At 43.4% G+C, this 17,844-nt stretch overlaps 1 protein-coding gene across 7 annotated transcripts in view; it reads left to right on the plus strand.

Moving 5' to 3' along the window:
* LOC143327080 (ERC protein 2-like) overlaps positions 1–17,844 on the plus strand; it is a 144,420-nt gene that overhangs the window by 51,527 nt on the left and 75,049 nt on the right. For 5 of the 7 annotated variants that reach the window (XM_076741233.1, XM_076741234.1, XM_076741235.1 and 2 more), the window contains 4 exons: positions 3,534–3,722; positions 7,986–8,027; positions 8,316–8,509; positions 15,324–15,417. In XM_076741233.1, the coding sequence (XP_076597348.1) occupies positions 3,534–3,722; positions 7,986–8,027; positions 8,316–8,509; positions 15,324–15,417 (519 nt within the window). Of the gene's footprint in view, positions 1–3,533; positions 3,723–7,985; positions 8,028–8,315; positions 8,516–8,832; positions 13,234–15,323; positions 15,418–17,844 lie in introns of those variants that run through there. The other 2 variants (XR_013077723.1, XM_076741238.1) reach the window with 2 other exon arrangements.

The raw sequence follows: 17,844 nt of genomic DNA on the forward strand, positions 1-17,844 counted from the left end.
TTCAACACAGGGCAGATTTGATGTTATATACAGAACTGACCATGACCGTGGAGATGTCAAATCCTAGTCTGGCAGTATATACACTCTGCCTTGAACTGACTGGCTTCATTTCAGAGTGACTCCATCTTGCTTAGCTTTGTTACATGTTTAAAGTTGTTGCTAGCAGACATTTGTTGGTACTACAGTCTAAAAAAATGATAGCTTTGGCGCTGCGGGCTAAAAAATGGTTCCCATTTACATGTTTGTTTGCACTGCAGGCTAAAAGATGGATGCTGGTTTATGTTCTGTTGGCACTGGCTGCTGCTTATGGGTTTATAGAGTTCCCAGTTAGGACAGATGTTGATGTCCAGCTGTTCTGCTTGTTTTCTAGTGGCTGCCACATTTTTATGGGTTCCATTGTGCACATACTCTTGTGTGTGTATGTGTATGCCTTTACATTTGTTGTTATACATTCTGTTTGCTACTTAAGCTTGTGCTACATGTGTTTTGACCTGCGAAGAGCGTACTTGTGTGAGGGACTGAAGGAACAGGGTCAATAGAAGATGTTCTAAAGGAGCCTCCATGACAAAATTTGAGTGGCCTGTAACTCTCTGAGATCTGGTAGATCTCTGCTGTTTGAGGGAGCTCTAAATTAATCTTAACAATGACAAGGATTCTGCCGAGAGAGCTTATCCTCTCTTAATGAACAAATACATAACATTAAATCTTAGTTAAATCAAAAACACACGTACCACATGAGGAGGCTGGGGGGGTGGAGGAAGCTCTGGCAGCAAACATTGTTAGCATGAGCATCATCATCGGAGTAAGTGATAAGTGTGTGGTTATAATATCTACGGTGTTTTCCTGCATGAGTATGATTGGATGTTACTAGTCACGGCTGGTGATGAGCCAAACATTGTGAAGCATATTACAAACAGCTGATGCCAATCACTGTGTACAAGCGTGACTTCAGCGCTCTGTCTGAAGTAACTAACAGCTACGTTGCATTTCAGTCAGTAAACTCATGATGACGAACCGACTGTTTACAGCAAATGGTTACAGTTAGATTTGGTGTGAGAGATTGAATCCGAGCAGTGACGAAGACCCTGCTGAGAGAGCTAATCCCCCCAAACCCGCAGAATCGCCATCCTGAATTTATGCTGCCATTTCCCCTGAATGTTTGCAAAGCCTTTCTCATCTTAGAAGTAGCTCAGACAAAATCATGGCTTCCCTTAGATAAACATGTGGCATGGATAAGGCTGCCTGATTAGGGCATAAATCATAATCACAACAATTCTGGTCAATTTTGGGATCAGATGTGTATCCAAAATCGAAATTAATTTTAATTAATTGTCCGTCCCTACAAAGGATACTAACAGTATTCAGATTTAAGGGGCTGTCTTCTATCACAACATCATTGGAAATGAAGGCATGTCCTAAATACCATGCATGAGTTTATATTAAAAAACAAAGCAAGAAAAGGAGAGGAATGTGTCCAAGACCAATTCAGCCCATAGAGGAATATCAGATTATCACTGTGGGCATTGGCATTAAAGCAATCACTTTCCAGACCACAAATATTAGCTCAACTGCCACAAGATCTTAATTTTTGCATATTCACTGCAAATGAATACACAGATTGCAAATTAATATACAGAGATTCAATGGCAAACTAGTAATCTGAGCAGCCAGCAGCACAACATCACCTGCAAGCATGCAGAAGCCATAAAGACCAATATTTCATGTTCATCATAAATTGACTCTGAAGAGCAGCAGCACAGCAGCGGGGCTGAATGGACAAATAGCCAACAGTTAAGCCATCTTAAATTATATGAAAACACAGCCTGTACTAAGCCAAGAACCAAGCATAATGGAGAGTCGACAGAGTTGTCACAGACCAGCAGTTTATGCAGGAAACTCTTTTGTCCTGGCATCTGGACTGACAGCTATTAGACAACCACCTGACCATAACTCTCAGAAGGGCTGCAGAAGAAGTGGGGATGGCAGGAGTGTCATCGTCATCATCTTCAATCCAGGATTGTTTGCTTTGTGCTCACAGAAATCCATCTATTAATAGGCAAGATGTTGGCTTATATGTGTTTCATTCTCTCTGCAACACATGGACTAACACAGCACATAGATGTTTTCACTTAAAATGATCTTTTATCACCTAAATTTGTTTTTGTTGCCGACAGACTTTGAAATGAATAGCATAATGGCACAATAAACTATAAATCCCTTTTCTGCCTCGGCCCATCTGTTTACACAGAAACCACTTCTGATGCAGCCTACATATAATTCAGCTGTGATGAGGAGAACATTGGCGAGCTTTTCAGACTTTGTGGTCAACACAGGGTGTGTGTAATGTGTTTACAAGAGCGAGTGTGTGTGTTGCTAATCACACACCCTGTCACAAACCTGCTCTTGGAGCCAGTCGCTAGCCACAGTGCTGTGGTTCTAATTAACAGGCTAGGGCATTGTGCCCAAGCCTGGCCCTGCTCTTTGGTGTGTGTATGTGTGTGTATGCGTGTGTGTGTGTGCCAGTATGTGATGTTATGTATGTGAGTTTTTGTTGTGCTTACGTGTGCTCCACTGTTAAGCCTCATAGAAGCAGGTTTTATTATCACATCCTGGTCTCTTTCCCTAAACCCCAAACATCCTAGAGATATTTCATAATGTGGGGAAAACACCCAGGACCTATTAACCATGTGGTCTCTCTCACTCTCCTTTCTTTCCCTCTTTCTCTCTCGCCCTCTCCTCCAAAGCCCGCTATGCAGTGTGTTACAGTGCCAGGTCTAGTTAGTGGGTGTATTTGTCCAATTACCCAGGGGTTTAAAGCTGCCAATCATGCGGCGATGCCACATCGTAAAGCCTCATTGCTGAGCTGTGCTCTGTGCCTAAATAAACACCTGAGTAAACACCTTGATAATCACTTCAGTCCACACCTAAACACACACACATATAGCTTCACACACACCTACTACACACACCTTGCATGCTCCCCCACCCATGGTGTGGACCTGGTCTCAGGCCAATGCCCAAAGCCGTGGTCCTCCTGTTGTCCGATGTGATTAGAGAATAGAGAAAATTATGATGGAAACATTCCAACCTGGTTTATCAGAAGGCAGTGTGGAGTTGTTCGGAAGTGATCTACAGCACTGTCCAATCCTCTCAATAAATCTGTCTCTGTCTCTCAACACTTCTCCTCCTTCCTGCATCTCTCTTTCTGTTCCACTTGGCTCTGATCTCCTCATGTCCCTGCTATTATTTATGGTAGTATTATTTATGAAAGGCATTTATGAGTTTGTCTCTGGCCTCACTTTGTGAAGCATGCTGACGAACCTATTCAGCGAGAGACTGGCTCAACATTTTCAGTAATGATAGGAAAGAACTGTAATCACGAAGGGCGGACAAGCTTTGGCCAGTAGAAGCAAAACAGCATCCATTTTGTAACATTTCGTAAATCTGAACAAGCTTTTATGCAGTTGATAGTTTTCATGGCTCTTTACTGTATTCCTACACCTCTCACCTCTTTTTCTGTCTCATTATCTCAGGAGCGAGTGATTGAGAGTCTGCGCGAGCAGAAGGAGCGGGAGGACAGGGTTCGGCTGGAGGAGCTGGAACAGATGAGGAAGGAGAACCAGGAATTAAAGGACAAACTTTCAGCCCTGCAGCCCCAGAAGCTGTCCCAGAGTCAGCCTGCTAACCCCAGCCCGACCCAGAACCAGAGGCCTGATGGAGAGGTCAGTCGGGAATTATTGATGCCGCAATGACACCTTAAGAAATGAGGCTGTCTAGATAATACATTTGTGTGTGTCTGTGCTATGTTTTGTCTATTGTTGTAATCATTCTCTAAATATTACTTGTAATCTGAAATATCCAAAACTAAATAGAACTCATGGTTGAAACCGTGTGCATGTTGATACGAGCGCTGCGCACAACAAGTCAAGATTTCCAGTCTGGTATGTGTGCAGAGTGCAGACAGCCATCAATATTTCATCGTTATCCGCATCATAACAAACTTGCACACGCTGCAACCGTTTGTGCCAAGCTGCAAAATGTCATTTCACAGACATCATAAAACAAATAATAACAAGCACCTCTCTCACAGCCTTTTACTGTTGAACACTTCAAACGAACATCACAACACTTTATAATTACTTTTTATTGTACAAAAAGAATTAAAAGAATTTACTTTTACAGCCACTCTGCACTGGTTGTAATATGCTACTTGTACCCTGTATTTAAACTGCTAACATCTACAGTAATAGTAATTCCACTCGCTTACCTCCCTGTGAGCATCCACAGTATTGTTAGCAACTCCCTAGCAAAGGGCCTGCCTGCACTTTGTCCCACAGGATAAAGGGATGAATTAAGAGAGAGTGATTTATGGACGTAAAAGATCCCTGTATCCCTGTTCGGGTGCCAAGTCAGAGGCCTTGCTCTCTTTTTTCTCCCTTTTTTTCCTCTCCCAGGCTTACAAGCCAGGACAGACTCTCGCCCTGCCAGAATTTATGAGAATGTTTTCTTTTATACTCATAAAAAGCATACACACATCTCATTCCTGTGAAATGATATCTTGTTGAATGTTGACGCGGCACCACATGAAAGGGACAGCAGCTCAATAACTCTTTGTAGCGAGGAGATTCACACTCTGACAGAAGTGTTGCCATAATTGGACTATTTTGTGTACTCGGCAGCAATCAGACCTGTTATGTAAACTTACAGATTCTTCAAAAAGACAGATGATGTTTGCATGTTTGTGTTTGTGCGTATGTGTGTGTGTGTGTGTGTACGTGCGTGCGTTTCTGTCTGTGTGCCTGTGCATGCATGCCAGCGCAGAGCCAACTGTTGATGTGTGAGCGTCTGCATGTGTTCTGGTGTGTCGGTGTGTTTGATCCTATTGTGGTGCAGTGGAGTGTGACAGGTTGTGAGGCTGTAATACTCAGTAGGTCAGAGGTGAACTGAGACCGTGCCTGAGATTAGAATCTGATCAAACTAACCTACCACAGACACAAACACATACACACGCGTACATTAACCACAGTGTCGTCAGCCAGTGTGTAATGATCTGCTACTGACAGCCACGTGTACTTTTGGTCTAAATGCTAAATCCAGTGTGCTTTGCATGGCAAAAGCTTCACTTGGAGTTGCAGATGGCAGGAATCCAGCACCGGTGAAACTCAAATCTATTTGATACTCAAATGATAAAACAGAGCCTCGGTCTAACCACACAGTTCGTCGTGACCGGTGCACTCGTCTGCACGATTTAGTGCACCGTCGCTCTGAAGGTCTCTCATCTCAGTCAAACTGCCTGCTGAAGTCAGGACAGCAGACATACGGGTCATCTCCTGCCACAGGCTGCAAAAAGCCCCTTTCAGATACAGTTAAGTCTTATTTCTAACAAAACAAGCAAATACAACCCAAGCTTGTACTGCATGCTTGAGGTGTTTTGCTTGAGAGGGAGGAAGCTTGAGGGTGTTAATTTGCAAAAATTATTTCCCCAACATGTTTTTTTTGTGCACTCTGAGGAATATCAGTCTGGTGTTTATGCATTTTAAGAAGGACTTTTTCTGCTCTTGTGTATGTTGACTTTGAATGCACTTGTGTTTTGCTCTGGACCGAAACATCTGCCAAATGAATGCAGTGTAATAATGTGACATAACAATACAAAAGCAGAGTTATTTACATAGGCCTTTCAGAAAGGCCTTATTTTCCTCTCAGTGAGGTTTAATAATGGTTACATTCATCAAACAGTTGTATGAGAAGTGTCCTCATTTAATATATGCTTCAAAAAATGGAGAAATAAGCTTTTTCATCTGACTGCGCTGCTTCTTCCTCATTTACCTCTCATGCAGATGTTGGGTTTGTCTATGCCATCAACTCGTGTACACACAGTGGCCCACTCACTGTATCCGCAGATGTTTATATTACTGACTCAGTCAAGCTGTTAGCAGAGCTTTTTATCTTGACCTCAGAGCTCTGTTGACTTCACTGCATCCTCATCCTCTTCTCATAAAACAGTATTTGTTGATTCCGAGGTTAATAAAGGACTTCTGGGACTAAATACTAGTTCTTCAAAGAGAAAAACAGCAAAGATCCTCAGGGAAGGCAGTGACCTTTTCCAGAGAGGGTTGGCTTAAATCAGCGAGGAGGCACCACACCTCAGCTTACTTTTGAATCCTATTCAAAAGACTTTGGTATATTCAAACCAGGCGGATGTCATATCTTCTTACCTCTTTGTGTTGCTCTCTGTTTCTTTTTGATGCTCCAGTGCTGTCATTATCTATTTAGACACAGATATTACCTTTCGGTGTCAAAACTTCTATTCAGATGCTGCCCAGCCCGGCCCAGAGTGTTGGCTCGGTATCCTCTGACCGGGAGTTAAATAACCCAGTGCAGATCCTGGTGGCCACACATATTTAACTTATTTGTAATATTTACACTTCAGAGACATTTCCAGGAATGATAATATTAATTTCGCTGACCATATATGTAATCGTATCTTTACTGGCCTTCCCCCTCCTGTCATAATATCACAAATTCCTGTTGGACTCGCCGTGCTCTCAGCCCCTGCTTTCTTCTTGTCTGTGTTTTCCCCTAAAAGAACATAACAAACTCTTGTCCACTTAGGCCTAATGCATTTTGTGCAAGCTTAGATTTGGTTTGATGTGTGTGCATGAGTGTTTGAGGCTAGGTGTGGAGGTAAGGGGGGTGAGGACGGGGTAAACAATGACTCTGCTTTCCTTCCAGAGGGCCAAGCATTCTCCTTTTGACAGTATTTAATCCTTAGTTCAGGCATGCGTGTTTACAGAATCACTGACAAGCTTATGGGGCTATGTAAGGTCACAAGATGGCGCATATAGTGTCGACATGCTAGTCATATCCATGGCCCCACATATCCAGTAGGTGTGCATATTTTGCACACACAAATGTTTGATCACATAGCCTACAACAATGTCGTCACCGACGTGTTGAGTGTGCAGTATTTTAACATTTACAGATGTGCTCCTGCTAAGCTTACGCATGCATGCAGAAGACATTTAGTTGTGCTCCCTGTGCTGTGCTCATGGCTGCGTCTACCATATGCAGGGCCCTACTCATGCAAATGGTTTATCTGGTGGGTTTGTTTTAATGGGAAAAAGGCATTTGTTCAGATTAGCTCGTGGTAATAGTTAACAGACACTCCTTATTTTTTTTCTAATGACAGACTCAAGCAGAGCTGCATGTACAGTCCCAGACTTTTGCAGACCTGACAATAAATTGCTGTGTGTGTGTGTGTGTGTGTGTGTGTGTGTGTGTGTGTGGATGTGTTAGTGTGCGCTCACTTGATGATGTTTAAACGACTGGCCTCAGCTGTTTCAACAAGTTAAACAATCTTCGCAAACACAGTAGACGGTAGAGAAGTAAAGACCAAGAGAAAGAGGGAGAAGACGAGGGAAAGATAATTCTAGGTTACAAACTTCCTCTGGGATATTTTTCTCAGAGAACAAAGAATTCATCAGTGTAACCTTTCTGTGTGTTTTTTTTTTTCTTTTTTTTTTTTTTTTCTTTTTTCAACATTTTACTTCGAAAAGCATTTGAGATGTTTGGTGGTCTCATAAAATCGCAGCCAAACAGAGGGAGACGGTAATTTTATAATGATAATGACTGAACTCCAAACCTCTTCATGACGGACGCCGCGGGGGGAAGACAACTGATAGAAGCAAACCACAGAAAAGCAGGCAGAGAATCTGAGGGGGGGGGGCATGAAAGGATGGGAGCAGATCAGGGTACAGATTGCTTCTGCTTCAGCTAGATTGTGACCCTAACCACATTTTTTGGATTGATTTACCTTTTCCTTAAGATTTCAAAGCTACCCTTACAGGCTGATCTCACAAGTGACCCAGTTATTGTCAGCATCCAATCTTTTAGTCCAAGATGATGTTAGAATTTGAAGACTATACATGGTTCTTACATGACGATCTGATTTACCATCTGTTCTCTCTTTTTGTATTAACATTTAGGTGCCGGGTAAAGTCGATGGACTACCAGCAGGAAGCCCCACGGTAAGTTCTGTTATGCCTCTTGTTTGTTTGTGCTTGCACGTGTGTGTGTGTGCCTGCAGAGGCCATTTTAGGAATTCTCAGACTCACTCAGCTCCCTGTTGTCAGATTTGGCTGAACTTAATTGCTGGGAGCTGCGCTTTGTCACGCTTAGCTCAACATCCATCTGCCCTATCTGTCATTCAAACTGAGAATTTAGCTAAGTCTGACAACCATCTTAAAAAAGGAGCAGTGCTCGACAAGCACCTCTGTACCTAATGAATCAACTCCCTCTGCGTGTTCCCCAAAAAGACCCAAAGCACAGAGGAAGCAGCCCGAAAGTGTCCGGACATCACAGACCGTCTGAGGCTTCTGGAGCAGGAAGTGGCCCGCAACAGAGAGGAATCTGGGAAGTCACAAGTGGAGGTGGAGAGGCTAATGGCAGCTCTGAGGGACGCTGAGATTGACAAATCGTGCAAGGAGAAGAAAATTGCTGATCTTGAGAGGTGAGGGTCAAAAATTCAGTGACAATCATATCCATCACAAGACGCCATGTGGGTGTCCTCAGAGAGCAGTGTCCTTCCAAGTGACCGGATCTTTGTAAGATCTCAATTCATTCCTAAGTGCTCTATTTATAAAGGAGTAATCCATGAGACATAAACTGTCTAGATTGTGTCCTCCCAGCACTTGAAACCACTTCCACACTGTCATGCTTTTTGCCTGATGTAATCACACTCTATAAATGCACACTCTGACCTGTGTACATGTGTTGTTTTTAATCATTCGGCTTACTGTTGTGTCATTTGTTTCCGCGTATCAACGTCTGCAGACCTGGGTAAGTACTTCTTAGTGTGCCTGTTAAGCATACCATCATACCACCGCCAACACTGTCCATAGCTGTCACTCTTGACATCATGCCATGACTGTTGGGTTGATTTTGGGGCGTTTTGCTCAGGCTTGACTATCCTGGCGGGACAGTAAATGCACAATGCATTTACAGCAAACAATCCTGGTTGTCATTCCTGTGACAGCAACAACACAATGAGAGACTGTACATGTCTCCCTGATTTATATCACCGGAGACGTATAGCCTCTCTGTTGTGTTGACTTCTGCAAGGCTTCTTCACATTTCGTCGCCATCATGAGTGCTATCATGTGTGTTTTTCATCATATCATACTGTGTTTTCACATATGTGTCTGTAAACCCAACAGATAAGTGGTTTTGCTTCTGTCTTTGCATTACTGTCAATGCATACCGCAAGAGTGTGTGCATGTGTGTGTGTGTTTGACTTTGCCAGGCAGGCAGCCAGCAGCATGCCAGTGGGAGGTGGTGTATCCAGCCCAGACACTGGCTGTTTATACTACTCTGTTTATTACTGGCACAGTACTACTCAATTATCATCTGATTTATGGATTGGCATGGTGTGTATATACAGTATGTACCCAAATGACTGGTTGTTCAGTGCCAACGCAGAGGTACTGTATGTGAGTGTTTGCGTGTATATTTACTTGATGTTTGTGTGCGTGCATGTGTGAAAAAGAAGCAAGAGGCATGTTTTTGTATGTGTGTGTGTCTGCACATTGTGCGCATCTTTACTTGGAACAGTTGCTTGTATGGTGGCTGGCTTGTCTGCAGAAGTAGATTGATAGTGGGTGGTTTCTCTGTTGGTGGATCGCCAACTGCACAGGAGAAGCCATGAGTGTGAAAAAGGTACGTGAAAGAACAATTTTTTAACACACGTTGGCCCATCAGGTGCGTTAACGCTAGCTACGGTCCTGAATGGTTTAGAATGTATCTGGATGGGCCGCATGTACTGGATCCAACACAGTTTCCTGCCTCATTCATTACCCGTTTTACAGACTCTCCGCTCTGGCATGGAAACCGTGTGCTGACTCAAATTGTGTGGGAACGCATGAGCATCAAGTATAATAGGGATACAGTAGCTCCCACGGAGTTTGTTCACACAGTCCACTCTCTGTTTCCATGTGTGTGTGCATGCGTCACGCCTCTACCTCTGCATGTGTCTCCCACTCACATGCAGCTGTCGCCGGAGTGTATGCATGCACATGTGTGTGTTAATCTGTGCGTTTAGTTTCTGTTCACGTGTGTGCGCAGCCGTTTGAGTGTTCGGGATCAAGCGTTGGAAGAGTTTCTTTCCCCTCAGCTCGTCCATCATATCGAGGCTGCTGTCTCATTAGTGTCAGCCAGCCACTCCTATCAGTCTGACCCCTCCCGTCTGGCCAGCGTGTACAGGTCGGGGGTCACATGCAGGTCAGCTGCGGGTTATCAGAGGATCCTCTGCAGTCATCCACTCCTGCTGTAAACATATATGCAGAAGAAGAGATTTTTTTTTAGTTAAAAGCACACGAACATACTCTTTTTTTATTTGGATGCTGCAGAGAATAGTGAAGCATCAAGTTCTTGTAGTTTCATTATCAGTGGAAATTCTGACTCAACAAAGACATTAAACATACAACAGGCACAAGAATTTTTACACGTGTGTCTGCGCGTGTGTGTTATGTGACAGCACGGGCGGACGAGTGTCTGTGTACTGATTGGACTTCTGTGTGAGACTGTGCGAGATGTGACTGGGCGGAGGATGAATGTCTTTTTAATCAGAGTGTTTCTGTTGGAACGCTGTCAGATGGCCTATTAACCACTATCAAGATGGCGAGCGAGAAGAACAGATGAGGAAATAGACACTTTCTCATCCTGTTGGCGGCGAAGCGGAGCGAGTCAAAGATGAATGTAGCCAGCAGGTCATTGTAATAAATATTTTCCAGCACAGGGGAGACTCACTCACAGCTATTTCATACAACTCAGATCTGCTAGTGATCTACTGCAAGTCATCATAGATAGCATTAGGTAGTTTATTGTTGGTGTTTTATTTACTGCTCTGTGTGGAGGTGTAATTCCAAACTAATCTGCCTAAGTGATCAGAGACACGGAACAGGCTTTGTGGAAAGCATCTGTATCAGCTGTTAACACTAATGCTAATAGCTGGATTTGTTAAGTAGAGCTCTGAAAGCCATGTTACTGATCTCCTGCAGCAGTTTGTGCAGATATGGTGGACTAAAATGCATAGCATAACATACTGGGAGTGAAGCTCTCTTATCTTTTTCTTATGCAATTAATTAAGCAACACTCACGTTAAGCGAGGGTTTGCACTGCATCATATTTCTACATTTTATGTAGTTGGTAACATGGTGTTGAAAGTGTAAGAGATTGAGTCTGGTGACTGGTCGTTTGAAACAAGACCAGACGTTGCATTCAAACATCTGCAGTTTCATAAATTTGAGTGTTTTTTTTTATATTCATGAATATAAAGCCTTGTTTCTTTTTCCTCCACCCCTTCCTTCATGGCTATATATTGTAAAGTGGTGGAATTATTTTGTACAGTCTTCTTAATGCTGTTACAGTCCTATAGTTTTAATGTTTCTGTGGTGATGTGGGAGCTAAACTTTAAGACATAAATCAGCCTCCCAGTCTCACCATATCACAGCTATTGACGTGGTAAGCACTCTGGTATGTAAGGGAGGGTTTCAGGAAAAGGGAGGTGCGTGTGTGTATACATGTGTGTGTACGTATGTACAGTATGTACGTGTGTGTGTCTAGGGTGAAACTGAGGAGAATAGATGTTGCTGGTGGAGTTGGCAAGGGTCTGTTGGCTGGTAGGAATCGGCGGTTGTTGGCTGATATATATTCACACTCTCACAAACAACCATTTGCACACATAAACACACACATATCACTTTTGGCCTTATTCCTATGAGCATAATCAAACTCCAGATGTTCAGAGCATCAATCTTTTGAAAAGACACACACTGTATGCATAAACGCCAATACACACACAACCTCCAAAGGCTTTGTGTATAATATTTCTCAATGAAAATGTTTGTAAACTGTGTGCTTTCTCTGTGCCTTTGCAGGTGTCCAGACAATTTAAATGGCCTTTTAAGCTTTGGAAATGACCTGCCAACCTCCTGTTTTACTGTGGAAATATAGACAAGTTGCACCTGCACCAGAACGGAGGTGTTTCATAACACAAATATCAAGTCCATGCACAATACTCAGCATCCAGTGAATCACATTACAGTCGCTCGCATTCAAACACGTGGACACACAAACACTTCTTCCTTTTTAACCTCTTCTCTGTTTCACCCTGTCACACACACACACACACACACAGACAGTATATTAAAGCAACAGTGAGACTGTATTTGCGTAGCGATAAGACGTAAAGCATCTATTAGTAATAAACAGACGTGCTCTGTTTGGATCTCTCAGCACTGCATCGAGACAAGTGTCAGATAAAACTTCAGACCCCAGTGTTGATCCAACCGTCTCACGTTCTCCACTCTTCTCCTCTCTTTTTTTCCCCTGCACTTCTCTTTTTGCACTGCGGAGAAAATGTATTTAATTCAGATCATATCGGCCTGTTGTCCCATGTATTGTGCAACCCTGAGTAGTCACGGCCCGGGTGTCCCCGTCTGCTTGAAATCAGGCGATTTTGTTCCACTCTGCTGTTTAATAAAAGGGAGGCAGAGTAAGAATTAAGAGTTATGAAGGGCAGATAAAAATCTGGATTTCTTTTTTTTTTTAATAAGGTTATTACTCCCTTTGACCTTTATTTACCCGGGAAAAGTCAACCGAGAATGCATGCTCTTTTCCAGAAACACCCTACTTAATATTCACTGTTTCCCACATTCAGATCTGAGAGCGGCCCAGCGTGACCGCAGCTTCCTGCTGTTGGCCACTCAGCAATGCTACTGAAGCCATTCAGTGATTCTGTGCGCCTTGCTCAAGGGCACGTCAGCATAATCCTTGAGGGAGGTTTGAGGATTATTCATTCATTTTGACTTTGCCGGAGTTCCAAGAGACAGAACATGAGAATCAAACAAGAAGAGGAAAGAATGTTCATGGGATAATGGAAAAAGAGAGAAGAAGAAGTAGAGAAAGAGTGATAGAAGTATGTATGGAGATATACATGGTTTAAAAAAAAAAAAGAAAGAAAACAGTGCTGCGCTTTGACAGCCAGAAATAAAGCGGAGCTGCTTGTGTTGGAAGCCGGATGCGTCGAGTGCTCCAGGTGAAAGAAGCAAGAGGAAATGTGAAAAATTACTTATTACGCTCGGTTTAGGAAATGGCTGGACTCATGCACAGTGCTCTCTCTCTCTCTCTCTCTCTCTCTCTCTCTCTCTCTCTCTCTCTCTCTCTCTCTCTCTCTCTCACTCTCACTTCATCTTTCTAAAAAATGTCACGGCAATAAAATACTATTTTCCCCCATGAATTTACTCATTTCGGCAATCAACAAATCACAGTTCTCCTTCATATTTTCCACTCACATGCGGCCCAGCCCGTCTGCTCCTTATTCACACTCTGCGTGCCCTCATTTGCCTTCACATTGGTCAAAACACTTACTTCATTTTGCGCTGATGGGTCGATGGGGGTGTATCAGCTATCAGAAGGGACCAGGGTGTCTGCTGGTTTATACACCTGTACCAGTAGCGGCTGCGTGTGTGATAGCTGATATGCCCTCATGGCAAGTTTGTTCTCCATGGACATGCCTCTGGGTTTATAAAAACACACACACAGACATCAAAGATCCGAGTATAAACAGATTCCTTTCCTCCTCTGCCTCCTCTTCCTCCTCCTCCTCCTCCTCCTCCTCCTCACTGTGTAAATATGTGTGCACGCGTGCACATGTGTGTATATATTCCTCATTCATAATAGTAACAGAATTGAATGATTATCTTTATTGACGCAGCACTTTTCAAAACCCGCTCGTAAAAATGATAAAAAATAACTCGGAAAATCAACAGCAGAGTCATTAAAGAAGAAATAAAAGAAATAACGCAGAGACAGTCCAGTGAAATGACACGCTTAATAAACTGACCAGTGCTGTGTGTGTGTGCGCGTGCGTGTGTTTTTGTACAGGGTGAGTAATATCAGATATAAATACAGACATAAAGTACTCCTGTCCTGCTCTGTCTTCTCTTATTATAACAAATAATTCCTCAAAGGGTTTGAAAGGCACTGGTGTGTGCGTGCGTGTGCGTGCGTGTGCGTGCGTGTGCGTGTGTGTTTGTGCATGTGGGGCAAGGTGAGTGTGTATTCAAGTTATTCATCATCTTGTTGGTTATATTTCACATTAATTGCACACCAGCATCACTCATAAAAGCTCACATACACACACACACACACACACACACACACACACCATTCTAAAGGCTGTGACAGCAAATATTTGCCCTTATGTGGGGGCAGCTTGTAGGTTTTGCCCAGAGTAAACACACCGGTGTGGATATGGAATAATAATGTGGCGCGTTTTAGCAGCTGCTTGGTTGCAGCCTGTTTACAGTGTTGGAGGGTTCTCTTAAGCGCTAATTTGTCACTGTCAGCTTTCTCACACCTTTTTTTTTTTTTTTAAAATATGTGAAGGCCACACTGGGAGCTCAAAGAGTGTGTTTTGATTCTGTTTTGAGAGAGAGAAGATATAGATTTTGTGTCTTATGGTGCATAGGTTTTGTGGGTTCATGTGTGCCTACCAGTGAGTGTGAGCAATAGTGTTTGTGTCAAAGCATATTTCTATATGTGTGTGTGTGTGTGTGTGTGTGTGTGTGTGTGTGCGTGTGTTTGTGTGTGTCATACTTCTCTGGCTAAGTAAGTTCGGTAAATGACAAGAGGTCTTAGTGTGGAGGTAAACACACAGCCATCCTGGCTGGATAATACACGGTTTAGCTCTATAATCAGTACCTCGGCAACCTCGACAGCAGATTTATTATCCTGTGTGTGTGTTTCTGGCAGTGTCTATAGACTTGCGCCAATTTATTTTTTAGAAACACAAGCCCTTGTGTGTGTATGTCTGTGTGTGTTAGTGTCTTCTTATCTATCAGCTAACCCCCTGCACATATCTATTTTTGAGAGCGTGTGTTTGTGTGTGCGTGCATGTGCTTGCATCTCCTGTCTGCGTGTGTTTGTGTGCTTTGCTGTTGAAAGATTTACACAGCAGTGTCTCACCTCCATCGGTCAAGTCTTGTCTTGTCCCAGTCTGCCATGTTGCTAAGACTAGACATAAACGCAGTACTTCTCTGCTTTACGGTACACACTGTAGCCCTGCCATGTACCCGTGTGATGCAGTATGGATTAGAAATGTGTTTAATGGGGCCATTCTAAGTTGTGCATGGGGTGTTTGCATATATACAGGATACATGGTCATACTGTGTGAAATACACATCTTTTTGTTCTCCGTGATTTTAATGATTGGTTTACATTTATTTATTGAGCATCTCTGTCTCTTTTTTCTTTTCTATCTGAAGGCAAATCAAGTCTCCAAACATCCAGAAGCAGACGGTGCCGGGTGAGATGAGGAAGGACGCCCTGACAGATGGACATCCACACTCTTTATCACAGGTCTGACTCTGTGTGTGTGTGTGTGTGTGTGTGTGTGTGTGTGTGTGTGTGTGCGCACATGTGTACATTCCTGGGCCTCTTCATCCCAGAAAGGGCAAATTGGCTCATCTTGAATTTCTCTTGCCTCCTCTTCTTTCCTCCTCACCTTTTGCAAGTCGTTCCTCAGAGAGTACAATCTTATCCCCTTTCCGTATCTCTGTATGCTTCTTCTCACTCCTTCTCAGTATAACTCTGCTCTTCTGAGCAGAGAGAGATCTGTTCCAGTCTTTCATGTCTCTTGCCCTCCCTCCCTCAGTGCGTCTCAGAGTCCGTCCTAAGTGGAAGAGACAGGCATTTAGTCCAGCAGAAATCAGCTCCATACGCCAGCGGTGGCATAATGGCACACATGGGAACAAGTGAGTCAAGCCAGACAGGAGAGAGATGTACCATTTTTGATATAACTGATGCTGTGGATTATCATATATTGACCAGATATAGTACAAATTTTAGAGCAGTGCTAGCATTGTGTTTGAGCCTCGCAGAGCTGCTGACCTGGCTTTAGACTCTTGGTCTCATTTTAACATTAACACATAACATAAACAAACATTTTTCAAAAAAAAATCGATAATTAAAAAAGTGCTATGAGTGTTACATTTTCAAGTTGAAAAATAAACTCTAATCAGCTATTTCATGGCAAAACTGTCAAAACTTTCTGGACTGCGATTTCTTCTTTTTTTATTTAGTCCTTAACAGTTAACATACACAACATGTCAATATCATTAATCTCTGATCAGCTTATCCATTGGGCTCTGTATACTCCATATACACGTATAAAGCTGAACAAATAAGCAATACCCTGAGAGGCCTGTACATAATATAATACAATATTAAGAATAGCATGATTAAATACAGCAGCACTAAAAAAAAAAAAAATGTAACAATACTACAAAGCATTTGAAAGCAAGACCACATAAGAGCCAGAGTGACCAGCACATATCCCTGCTCACCACCTATGATGCTGATATGTTATAAATACTGTCGAGTCTTCACATTGTGTTCGCTCCGCAGTCGGGTTTCATTGTGGCCTCTGTCTCGCTCTCTTCCCCCCGCTCGCTCTCCCCCCCTCTGTTTATCTCCAGGCCCATCAGGAACACAGCACGCTTCGAGGGTAAACACAAACAAACAGGGCCTCCCCTCATTGCTCCCCCTCCCCGTCCGTCCAGGAGAGTTTATGTGGGATGGAGCGATAGCATCTCTCCGCTCCATCGTCTCCATCGCGCCACGCTGCACTTCACAAACACAGAGAAAACAGGCATCGGAAATGTTCACTTCGAGCCTTCACACGGGCCTTTTATTTCTCTTTTATCTCTAACGGAGAGGCATCAGCGACACTCGATACCCCCTCTCTGTTTGGAAGGATTAGAGAATCTGGGGACAGTTGTATAAGATAGACACATTGGAGGGTTTTCATTCGCTCTCAGCTTGTTCCCACAGTCTGTACGCTTCACTGAAACTGTATATGAAATCTCTGGCCGTGCACACATACTTAACATTTTTTGAATCATGAAATAAGACACATAGAAGTTGATGATTTGTGTGAAGCTGAGGATCATAGGTGCACAGCTGCTGGAAATGTGCATTCTCTCACTCTCTACTGGTTTATTTTAGTGATTATAATCCCTCCATCAAACCAGAAAGGGCCAGACTCCATAATGATCCTTCCCAAGGGCATTAGGTGATGATTGGTGCTGCAGAGGCAATTATCTTTCCATTTCTCCCGACTCTCTGTGTTTCTCTATCTTTCTTGAGCTTTTTCCCATTCTTTATATTCTTGAAAGTCAGCAGTGTTCTCTCGTTACTAATAAAACTCGCACAACACACAGATATGCACTGCCACAGACAGACAGACACATATACTGCACATATGCACACACACACATACAGGCAGACACAGCTTTCTGGTCAGGTTTCACTCGGGGGTCCAGCGGTGGCAGCCCCATCTCAGTGGGGTGTGAGTATGAGAGTGTGTGTGTGTGTGCATGTGTGTGTTTCTGTCTGTTGGGCGGGGTCAGACCAGTACTTGTTGATTCTGGTGCATCGAATTACTGCCCGTCTGTCACATCCAATTACAGCTTTGGCCTGCTGACGCACACAGCCTGCCTCTGTGCGCGTGTGTGCGGGTGTTTGTCGCTCACCTCCAGCTGTGTCGTGCTGACGTGACGAGCCACAAGCATCCGCCTGTGATTTGGCTGGCTTGGCACTATTTTCATCATGCTCAGGGATAATCCCATTGCTCCTGTTTCAGTCAGTATCACTGAATTAGTCGGTTAATTATCCTTTTTGGTCATAAATAGCCTTTTTTACATGAAGGAGACAAGTTCGTTGAGATGGATGAATCTTGTGAGCTGGCTTGGTGCTGCAGCGTTGAGTATTAAGATGTATGATGCG

The sequence above is a fragment of the Chaetodon auriga genome, chromosome 10 (assembly GCF_051107435.1).
Source record: "Chaetodon auriga isolate fChaAug3 chromosome 10, fChaAug3.hap1, whole genome shotgun sequence".
Lineage (NCBI taxonomy): Eukaryota > Metazoa > Chordata > Actinopteri > Chaetodontiformes > Chaetodontidae > Chaetodon > Chaetodon auriga.